The sequence below is a fragment of the Arachis ipaensis genome, chromosome B05 (assembly GCF_000816755.2).
Source record: "Arachis ipaensis cultivar K30076 chromosome B05, Araip1.1, whole genome shotgun sequence".
NCBI classification, from domain to species: Eukaryota; Viridiplantae; Streptophyta; class Magnoliopsida; order Fabales; family Fabaceae; genus Arachis; species Arachis ipaensis.
Genome location: NC_029789.2, coordinates 17,332,122 through 17,343,689, shown reverse-complemented (window position 1 = coordinate 17,343,689; position 11,568 = coordinate 17,332,122). Strand labels below are relative to the sequence as shown.

General features: G+C 37.9%; 1 protein-coding gene across 11 annotated transcripts in view; it reads left to right on the top strand.

Moving 5' to 3' along the window:
• LOC107643161 (protein PLANT CADMIUM RESISTANCE 10) overlaps window positions 1-11,568 on the top strand; it is a 32,230-nt gene that overhangs the window by 19,597 nt on the left and 1,065 nt on the right. Inside the window, exons 2-4 of one of the 11 annotated variants that reach the window (XM_021123210.1) lie at window positions 9,955-10,031; window positions 10,460-10,647; window positions 11,068-11,294. The exons of 7 other annotated variants lie outside the window; for them this stretch is intronic. In XM_021123210.1, the coding sequence (XP_020978869.1) occupies window positions 10,467-10,647; window positions 11,068-11,294 (408 nt within the window). In that variant the 5' untranslated portion in view covers window positions 9,955-10,031; window positions 10,460-10,466. Of the gene's footprint in view, window positions 1-9,799; window positions 10,032-10,173; window positions 10,195-10,459; window positions 10,648-11,067; window positions 11,295-11,568 lie in introns of those variants that run through there. 3 more of the 11 variants (XM_021123212.1, XM_021123211.1, XM_016346738.2) reach the window with 3 other exon arrangements.

The window sequence follows — 11,568 nt, the reverse complement described above, 5'->3', positions numbered from 1 at the left end:
GACATATAATCCCTTTATCTTTGAATAATTAGGATTCTTGTGGCATATAAACTAGGATTCGATCATCACCCTCTAATTGGAATTAATTGACCAAGGAATTGGCAGTTGATGAATTTTAGAGGAGACTAGGAAGATCTAAGGAATTAGGGTCTAGTCACAAATAGTTTGCCATAAATTAAATCTTACATGATTAAAATTAGTTAATAAGAAAAGTCAAATCCAGAAAATAGATAACTCTAAAACCTTAACTGCCGTCTCCATATATTATTCCCAACTTAATTACTTGCCCTTCTTCAATATTTTTTATATTGTTTAATGTCTTTTATACTGCATCTCAACACCAATTTTTGTTTGTCTAACTAAGCCCATCAAACACTATTGTTGCTTAGTCCATCAATCCTCGTGGGATCGACCCTTACTCACGTAAGGTATTACTTGGTACGACCCGGTGCACTTGCCGGTAAGTAAGTATGGTTGTAAAATACCGCATCACACAGCTATTTCTTTATCTTGTCATGACTTAGGAAAATTTTCATTAAGTCACTTCTGATAAGTTTTTGGTGTTGTTTTTGCCAAGTTGTGGAAGATGTCAGCTAAAGTAAGTTGGTCCCTTGTTGATCTTTGCGTAAGATCGGGACTATGTACTTCCCTTAGTTTTATTTCGACTTTAAATAGTCGGTGTTAGCAAGTTACTTTAGCGATTCATTTTAGATTCACCCCTTTTTAGGCTCTTAAGTTTCGAGTGAGGTCGGACTACGATCTACTTATAGAACTTCTTGAACTAGTTTGTACCTCGTCGCTTCAACTTGCTGACCATGTAGGTCGGGCAATGATTTTTGCAATTTTTCGAGCTTAAATTAGTGCATTTGAAATGAAAAACTTTATGAGAAGATGAATTATTATTAATAGAAAATGATTTACATAAGTTTTGTTGCTACTAAGAGTTTTCTTTTAACCCTTAGCCCTCACTATGGTGCCTCGTTAAAACCCCCTTCAGGAAAATCCTTTTCGGAAAAAAATCATGAAGTCGAGAAAAAGAGTACACCAGGGAGCAATGTGCGCTTTCGAACTATAGTATCTTTTTAGGTTACATGCGTGCAATGACCTTGAGAGCTCGTTTTCCCTTAAGTCGGATACTTTGTAGTAACCCTTTCCTAAGACTTCAGTGATCTTGTAAGGTTCTTTCCAGTTTGTAGCCAACTTTCTTTCGCTCGACTTCTGTGTTTCGATATCATTTTCGGATTAATGTGAGGTCTTTTGTGGCGAAGCTTCTTTTGATAACTTTATTATTGTACCTTAAGGCCATTCTTTGCTTCAAGGCTTCTTCTTTTATCCGAGCTTGTTCTCGGACTTCTGGGAGGAGGTCAAGTTCTTCCTTTTGAGCTCGAATGTTTTCTACCTCGTCATAAAATCTGACCCTTGGAGATTCTTCATTGACTTCTATAGGTATCATGGCATCTATGTCGTAAGTAAGTCGAAAATGAGATTATCCCATTGTTGAGTGGGGAGTTGTCTGATATGCCCACAAGACTTGAGGAAGCTCGTCTTCCCATGCTCCATTTGCATCTTGGTCGGCATTTAAACCCGGCCAACACGACTTTATTCGCAGCTTCTGCTTGTCCATTGGTTTGGGGGTGTTCTATCGACGTGACCTGGTGCTTAATCTTGAGGCTTGCCACCAAGCTTCTGAAGGCTGAGTTGGTGAACTGAGTTCCATTCTCCGTAGTGATAAAGTGTGGGACTCCAAACCGGGTGACAATGTTCTTGTAGAAGAATTTCTGACTTTTTTGAGCTATGATGGTTGCCTAAGATTCTACCTCAATCCACTTAGTGAAATAATCAATACCCACTGTGATGTACTTTACTTGTCCAGAGGCCTGCGGGAATGGCCTGAGGAGGTCTAAGCCCTATTTTGTAAATGACCAAGGCGAGGTGATGCTGATGAGCTCTTTTGGAGGAGCCACATAGAAGTTAGCATGCTTTTGGCAAGGCGGATACTTTTTAACGAATTTGGCTGCCTCCCTTTGTAAAGTCGGCCAAAAGAAGCTAGCTCGGATCACTTTTTTAGCTAGTGACCGTACTCCTAGGTGGTTTCCACATATGCCGCTGTGGACTTCTTCTAAAACATCAGTAGTCTTGGAGGTCGGGATGCATTTTAATAGAGGTGTGAATATTCCTCTTCTATAGAGAACGTTGTGAACCAAGGTGTAGTTTTGGGCTTCCCTTATAAGCCTCCTTGCTTCCCTTTTCTCTTTGGGGATACTATCGAACTTAAGATATTCGATGATAGGAGTCATCCACCCTAAACTTAGATTGGATATGGGTTGTCCGAATTGTCGACTTCTTTAGTTACAGATGGTGTGTATAGAGTCTCATGAATCAAGTTTCTATTGTTATCCCCTGGCTTGGTGTTGGCTAATTTGGAATGGACATCAGCTCGGACATTGGATTTCTGAGCTATATGTCAGATTTCTGCTTCTGAAAATTGAGCTAATTGTTCATGTGTTTCTTCTAAGTATTTCTTCATGTTGGGATCTTTAGCTTCATAGGTCCCATTAACTTGAGAAGTTATAACTTGAGAATCACTGAACACAATCAACTTTACTGTCCCGACCTCTTTGTCCTGTCTCAAGCTAGCAAGTAAGGCTTCGTATTCATCTTGATTGTTGGAGGCTGGAAAATCAAATTTTAATGAAAGTTCTATCTGAGTTCCTTCTTCATTTTCCAGAATAACTCCTACTCCACTTTTGGCTTTGTTGGATGATCCATCTACGTATAAGTTCCAAGCTGCAGGACTTCTATGAGCTTCAGTGTATTTGGCCATAAAGTCGGCTAAATATTGAGATTTGATGGCTGCTCAACTTTCAAACCTTAAGTCAAACTTGATAGCTCTATTGCCTATTGTAGCATCTGGCTTGCAGTATCCATTTTTGTAAAATATGCTTCATAGGTTGATTAGTTCGGATTTTTATAGTATGAGCTTGAAAATAAGGTTAGAGCCTTCTAGAAGTGATAACAATGGTATATGCGAGCTTATCTATCTTTTGATAGTTTAGCTCTGCCCCTTGTAGAGCCTTGCTGACAAAATAGATTAGTTGCTGTTTGCTCTCATCTTCTCAGACTAAGGTTGAGGTTGTAGCTTTGTTTGCAATTGCTAAGTACAATACGAGCTCTTTTCATGGAACATGTCGGGTGAAGATTGGTGGTTGACTTAGAAAATATTTGAAGTCATGAAAGGCTTGTTCATATTCTTGAGTCCATTCAAATCGGCTTCCTTTCTTGAGTATTGAGAATAGGGGTAGAGGCTTCAGAATTGATCCTGCCAAAAATCTGGATAAGGTTGCCAGCCTTCCATTTAATTGTTGGACTTCTTTTAGACAGGTCAGGCTTTTCATCTCCAATATTGCCTTGCATTTGTCCGGATTGGCTTCAATACCCCTTTGGGTGAGCATAAAACCTAAGAACTTCTCGACTTCTACTACGAAGGTGCATTTTGAGGGATTTAGTCTCATCCTATACTTTCTTATTTTGTTGAATACTTCGGCTAAATCGGACAAGAAGTTAACGTCTTCCTTAGTCTTGACAAGCATGTCGCCCACATATACTTCCATTAATTTTTCAAAGTGAGATAAAAATACCTTGTTCATTAGTCGTTGATATGTGGCTCCAACATTTTTTAATCTAAAAGGCATGACCACGTAACAATAGTTAGCCTTTGGAGTGATGAAAGAGGTCTTCTCTTGGTCTGGCTTGTACATCGAAATTTGATTATAACCCGAATATGCATCCATGAAGGAAAGGTATCTATATCCTGAAGCTGAATCTGCCAATGCATCAATGCTTGGGAGGGGATATGGGTCTTTAGGACAAATTTTATTGAGGTTGATATAATCAACACACATCCACCACTTTCCGTTTTGTTTTTTCACAAGTACCACATTAGCCGACCACAAAGGGTATTTTACCTCCCTTATAAACCCGACTTCTAGTAGAGCCCGAAATTGTTCTTCCACGACTTGTGTTCTTTCAGAGCGGAGCTTCCGTCGCTTTTGCTAAACAGGTCGTGAGCCCGGGTAGACATCAAGTGTATGACACAAAGGTCAGGATGTATCCCAGGCATATCGGAGACTTTCCAGGCAAAGAGATTGGAATTTTTTTGTAAGAGCTTAATGAGGTTTGCTTTTAATTCTTTACTCAGGTTGGCTCCTATACTTGTTATTTTTTTGCCTGATTTCTGATTTGAACTTCTTCAATTTTTTCACTAGGTTGTGGTCGTAGTTCTTCTCGTGCTCGGACACCGCCGAGCTCAATTGTATTGACTTATTTACCCTTTATGCTCCCTCGTAGGTTCAAGCTTTCATTATAACATTTTCTTGCCAATCTTTGGTCTCCATCTATAGTGTCAATTCCATCTCAAGTTGGGAATTTCATGTATAGGTGAGGTGTGAAAATAACTGTAGCTAGTCGATTTAGGGTTGTCCGACCTATTAAGATGTTGTAGGCTGATGCCACGTCGATCACAATGTAGTCAATACTTAAGGTTCTTGATTTCATACCCTTACCAAAAGTGGTATGCAGTGAGATGAAATTAAGAGGTCGGATGGGCGTATCGCCTAACCCGAAGAGGTTATCTGGATAAGCCCTCAACTCCTTTAATTTTCATCTAACCCGAGCTTGTCAAAGGTAGGTTTAAATAATACATCAGCCAAACTCCCATGATATACCAGAGTTCTATGGAATTTTACACTGGCAAGTATCATAGTGATCACAACAGGATCGTCATGACCAGGAGTCACCCTTTGGGCGTCTTCCTTAGTGAACGAGATTGTAGGTAAGTCTGGAACTTCATTTTCCTCGTCGACCTGGTAGACTTCTTTTAGATGCCTTTTTCAAGAAAACTTCGTTATGCCTCATCCTGCAAACCCTCCATCAATCATGTGAATGTGCCTATTAGGGGTTTGTGGTGGTCGATCTCCTCGATTTCCGTCTTCATCGCCTCTCTTCCTTTTCCCTAGATCGCATGACCTTTCTGCGAGATATCTTTCTAGCTGACGTTCTTTGGCCAGCTTTTCTATAACATTTTTTAGATCATAACAATCATTGGTGGAATGCCCATATGGTTTGTGATACTCATAATACTCCGTCCGACTTCTGGATTTCTTGTGCTTAATAGGACGAGGAGATGGAAGTTTTTCAGTGTGGTAGATTTTTCTGTAGATGTCAACAAGAGAAACCCGGAGCGGAGTATAGTTATGATATCTTCGAGACTTCTCCGAGCCGTATTCCTCTTTTTTCTTTGCTTCCTTATCTTTGTCCTGAACTTGGTAGGGGGCTTGACTTTGGAACTGGTTCTCTAAGTTGGAAAAATTTTTTTCATGTTAATGTACTTCTCTGTCCATTCTTGTACTTCATACAAAGAGGTCGAGTCTCTTGGATATAGATTGGGAAAACAGCTCTTCTCTAAGGCCATTAACCAACCCCATTATCACTGCTTCTGTGGGTAGATTTTGAATCTCCAAATATGCGTTGTTAAATCTCTCCATGTAAATTTGGAGGGTTTCTCGGACCTCTTGTTTAACTCCCAGTAGGCTAGAGCATGTTTGACTTTATCCTTTTGGATCGAAAAGCGGGTGAGAAATTTTTTTGCTAGGTCGTTGAAGCAAGTTACCGACCTAGGTGGTAGACTATCAAACCACTTCATCGTCGCTTTGGTTAATGTCGTCGGGAAAGCTTTGCAACGATTTGCATCGAACGCGTCAACTAGGTACATCCGAGTTTTAAAATTGCTAAGATGGTGCCTTGGGTCGGTCGTTCCGTCATAGAGATCCATGTCGGGACTTTTGAAGTTCCTAGGAACCCTAGCTCGCATGATCTCTTGAATGAACGGATCCTTTCCTCTAAGAGGACTTTCCCCGATCAGCCTGAGTACCCCGCTTCTACGGTCGGCCTCTATTTTTGAGAGCTTTTCTTCTAGTTCTCTTCGGCCTCGTGCCTCTTTTTGCAAATCTCTTTCCACTTCTCTTTGTCGATCAATCTCTTGCTCAAGTTGCTCTAATCGACCATGGTGCTTGTGTACAAGCCCCTTGATCTCTGTTGGATGAGGGGTTCTTCATCCTCGGGTTGATGAACTTCTGAGTGGATTAGTGATGAGCCCATATTTGACGATATGTTTTAGCTTGAATTGGATGGATTTCATCACATAAACTCACACTTATTCACCAAAATAGCATACTTGCGTGTTTAATCCCTAAATTGAGCTTAAATGTGAAAACAGACGTTTTTGTACTTAAATTGAGCAATTTAATCTCACTTTTATTCTATTCGATGTCATGATATATTTGTTGAGTGATTTCAAGTCCTAACGGCAAGAATAGGTTGGTAGAAGTGGAAGAAAGTATGCAAAAAGGGAGAAAACATGAAGAAAACAAAGGAGAAGCACACAGTCATGCATGCGTGCGCACAAGTATGCGTGCGTACGCACAAGGAGGAAATTAACATGTGTGCGTGTGCACAACCCTCTGTGCGTACGCACAGGTGGAAATTCAGCCGAGTGTGCGGACGCACACGTCTGTGCGTCCGCACAGGTCCCAGCACGTGACTCACTTAATGGAAATCGCGCGATATCTGGGCCTACAGAGCCCAGTTTTTGGACCTTCTGAAGCTAATTCTTCCTATATTAGATAAGGCCTCACTCCATTTCAAGGGGGGAGCAATTAGGATTTAGTTTAGCATAATGTAGTTCATTTTCTAGAGAGAGAAGCTCCCCCTTCTCTCTAGAACCTAGGGTTTTTAGTTTAACTTCCTTGTCATTTCTATGTTTAATTCTTATTTTGATCTAGTTTCTTCTACCTTTCTTCACTTTATTGTCTTAATTTCCTTGTTTATCTTGTTAATTTCTCATTTTAGTTATTTTTATGTTCATGCACACTCTTGTTATCTTAATTTACATTTAATGCAATTTAAGTTTTTATGTCATTTATTGCCTTGTTGAGTTGCTATCTTTACTTTCATTGCTTGGTAGTTGTAGCATTTATTATTTCTTGTCATTTTACCCTACTTTCTTTACATGCCCACCAAGTGTTTGACAAAATACTTGGTTGAATTTTTGCTTAGTTTTTCACACTCTTGGCTGGGAATGTGGGTGTTTGGGTGAACTTGAGTGGTGGATGTCCATTCCACATTGTGTGAGGGTTGTTAATTAACTTGGTTTCCCTTGACTCTATGTGACCCCCTTAGTGTTGACTTAGGACTTAGGGATTGAGGTTAATTATGCCTAATTGACTTATCCTCGATGTAGGATTGACTAATTGGGATTAATTCACACACAATAACCATGTTTGTGGTCCACAACTAGGATAGCAAGCCCTCGTTACCCAATCCTTGCCAAGAGTTCCTTTTAGCATTTAATTTCCCTTTTATTACTTTCTTTACTTGCCTTCATTTAATTTCTTGCATGCTAAGCTACCTTCTTGCACTTTAATTTCTTGCCATTTACATTTTTTGCCAATTACAATCTTCCAACCCCCATTTCTCTCATAGCCAATAATAGACACTTAATTGCAACTCCAAGAGAAAGACGACCCGAGGTTTAATTACTCTCAGTTATTTTGATTTGAATTTTAACATTTGATTGATGATCATTGGTTGGGTTTGGACTATACTTGCAATGGACAAATCCTATTTTTTATTGTGAAATCCAAACCTATGCTCTTGGTCAACATCAATTAGCCGTGGTGGAGGATTTTCCGATATACCCTCTCCGTGGGGGCCATTCGCTCTTTAATGTCATGGAGGTATCACGAGTGCTCAGTCATCGTTATGAGGTTTTGGTTCTGATTCAGATGCCGTGTGACCGTTCTCAAATCGATTGTCCACCATGATTGGGTGTAGACTTTTAGGTCGCCAGCAGCGGCGCCAATGTCCCGAGAGTTACCTAAAACGGGATTGCTTTTAGCTCTGAACGTGAGGTCCAAACTCCTGTTAGGGCAGTGTCCGACTTTTGCTGATGCCGAGGTGCTGCCATCCTAGTTTCTCGTGAGGAGGTGGGTGGTGGTACCTGCAAGGGACCCCGATGCCTAAGTTAGCAAGGATTCAAAGCAGGTTTTTTAGTAGATTGGATTATGAATATATTGAGAGTGTTAGTATATTTATAGTAGAATAGATAACCACTATTGATGTGGATAACCATTCTCATTTTCTAGAGAAGTTGCTGAGATCTCCCTTCTAGATGAATATGAAATATCTTTAAGAGTCAGTTTCTTATTTGAATAGATAAAATTGAACTCCTATCATTGTGCTCGACCTCACAGAAGTTGGGTTGGTGCAGGCGAGACAGAAATTTTTTGTTGGACCTCATTTAGGTCTAATTTTATTTTTGGATCAGAGTATAAACACTAACTAATAATATATTACTGAATACACAAAATGAAATCTAAATGTACTATAATTTTTATTATTTTAAATTTAAACATATAACTTTAATTAAAAAAACGAATGAGTAGTATTACGAAAGATAGTGTACTTCTTTTTATTTTTTTAAACAAAAGTAGTATTACGAATTAATTTTAAAGATCTAAAGTAAAATAATAAATTGTGAGTTAAATTTTGTTCTCTTTATTAGTAGTTTTATTTATTTGTTTATTTGTTACCAACCACTTTTAGGTTAGTTCTTTGTCTTTGCTTTTAGGTTAGTATGAGACACAAAAGAAAACGTAGTTTTAGTTGAAGAAAACAAAGATAAAACCGATTCTGTTTCTACCTACAACAAATATATTTCTACATAAAGCACTGGTTTTGTAACAATTATTGCCAAAACTGTGTAATTTTGTTACTGCAAGATGCATCATCAAACAAAAATTTAATCAACTTAGCTATCAAAACAAAAGCATACATCAAAATTAAGCAAAGGAAGCACAAGTTTCTAAATTGGAATCCATTGAAAGCAAAAGTAGTACAACGAATTGCTTATTAGTTCAGTTCATGATTTAGGTGATTGTTGCTGTTTATATCTTTTAATGTAGGTTTAAATGGTTAATGGTTGATTTTTGTTGTTGTTTCATGATTGTGGCTGTTTTTTTCATAATTGTTACTGTTTAGGGTTGATTGATGCTGTTTAGGGTTGACTTGTTTTATGTAGTTGCTGGTTTTTTATGTTCCTTTTATGCAATTTTGTTGTTGATGAAATTTTAAGTTGGTGGTCCAAGAAGCTGGTAAGAAACCTGTTGTTAGTAAATAGTTGGATATTCAAGTGAATGTGTGTTCCTCATTGTTCTAAATATTATACATATGGTTCAAGATCTATTCATAGTTTTTAAGTTTGAAATTCAAATCCAATTATTCAGTCTGCTTACAGTGTTATTGTTTGTCCATGTTTATATAGGTTCTATTGACTATTTTATATTTTTTTATGGGTAAAGTATACTTTTCGTCCCTGAAGTTTGACAAAAGTTTCAAAAATACCCCTAAGTTTTATTTTGTTCTAATTTTGTCCCAGAAGTTTTCGATTTGCATCAAATATACCCCTGACGGCTAATTTTTCAAAAAATTTAAAACTAATTCAACAACAATTTCATAAGAACAACCCTCACAAACAAATTAAGCATAATTTTCATGCATTATTGTTAGATTGGTCTTAAATTTTTTGAAAAAAATTTAGCCGTCAAGGGTATATTTGATGCAAATCGAAAACTTTTGGGACAAAATTGAAACAAAATAAAACTTAGACGTATTTTTGAAACTTTTGCCAAACTTCAGGGACAAAAAGTATGCTTTACTCTTTTTTTATTTATGTGGGACCAAGTCAACTGGTTGTACCAGTAATCTATCGGTTGAAATAATGACCCAGTGATCCAATTGCCTAACCGGTTCGGTTCTGACAACTATGGTTCCAGACAAGCTACCCTCATTTTCGCTCAAGAAAGCGAAAAATAAAAATAATTTGCCAATTCATTGTAGATTTTTCAGGAATCACACCCTCGAGATTGAGATTTGAGACCCCACTCAATAAAGCGTTTCAACTCCTTATTGCCGAGGTAAGATAGCTCTCCTCATGAAACCTAATGCAATTTCAGCTTTGCGGATTTTGTTCTCTATAAGCCTAGCTTTGGTTTTGTATGTTCCCCGTTTTGAAGTGCTTTTTCTGACATTCAATTCTTCGGTCTCAGCTGGATTCCAGCGTTTCCGTTTTCGATTCAGGTCATTTTTTTTAACACATATCTGATGGAATCATAATGAAAATTCGTCCATGCATTGTTGTTTCGTTATTTTTGTGCTAACATTATGATCACTAAACTACATTGTGTGCTCTATTTTACTTTTTGTAAATGTTGTGATTCTTAATTTTCCGTTTTTGATATGCCTAATGGAATTTGGGTGCAAGCATGGTTTCTCAGTCTTCATGCTTAGGGTTCCATAAATTTTGTTTGAGGAAGAATTTAAACTATGTACTTGTTCATTGTAGAAACAATATGAAGAACCAGCATGGTTATGTGCCACCTTCTTACATACCTTTGGGCCAATCGGAGTTGGAGGCAGCGAATCTCACACCACAGAAGAGCGGCGAACAACAAGCAAGTAGTGATGGATCAAACCAGATGCAGACTCAGTGGTCTTCTGGAATCTGTGCCTGTTGCGATGATATGCAGAGCTGTATGCTACTACTTCCTTAACCTGTCACCCTTATTTAATGCAAGGGATTATTAAAAAGGTGCCTCTTAATTATGTTTAAGGAAATTTGATCATTGTGTCCTTGTTATTTGGAATTTGAATCCTTATTATGGACATCATTCGGTGGATCCTGTTAGTGAATTCAATTGTATATCTACATTATTTTGTTATCTTTGTCTGTTGAATTCTTAAAAATGCTATCAAGATTTAAAACCAACGTTGTTTTAAAGTGTTTGACGTAAAAGGCAGAAAACATAGGTAAAGGAATCAGATCAGACCCTTAAGTAGGAAGATGGCCTATTTGAATAAAGTTGTTGGTTAAACATCCACATTTTCAAAGTATGATATAAATTGTGCAGTATCAAGTGTTATTTAACTTTCTCTATGTCACAATGGGTGCAGGCTTTATAGGGTTTATTTGTCCATGCTTTCTCTTTGGGAAGAATGCTGAGTTTCTGGGTTCTGGAACCTTCCTGGGATCATGTGTTACACATTTTCTGTTATGGTCTGTGGTTAATACAGCCTGCTGCTTTTTAACTGATGGATTGTGTTTGGCACTACCTGGATGCCTTGTTTCGTGCTATGCTTGTCACTACCGCAAGACCTTAAGGACAAAGTTTGATTTGCCGGTAATGATATTGAAAACTTAATTGAGCTCTTATAACATGATTTTTCATTTTATTATGTTTCAAACTTTTGATCACTTTTTAAACTGTTAAGTCTTCCAAGTCTCTAATTTAAGTTTTACACTCAGTCAATACACAGCTTGTCAAGTTAATGCTTGCTAAAATTTATGTAAAATATTAAATAGTTCTGAATTGCAGGTTGATCAATTTGGATTTTTGTAGCTCAAAACTGTAGGCACTTGGATTTTTTAGTGGATAAATTAATTGTTTAGATATG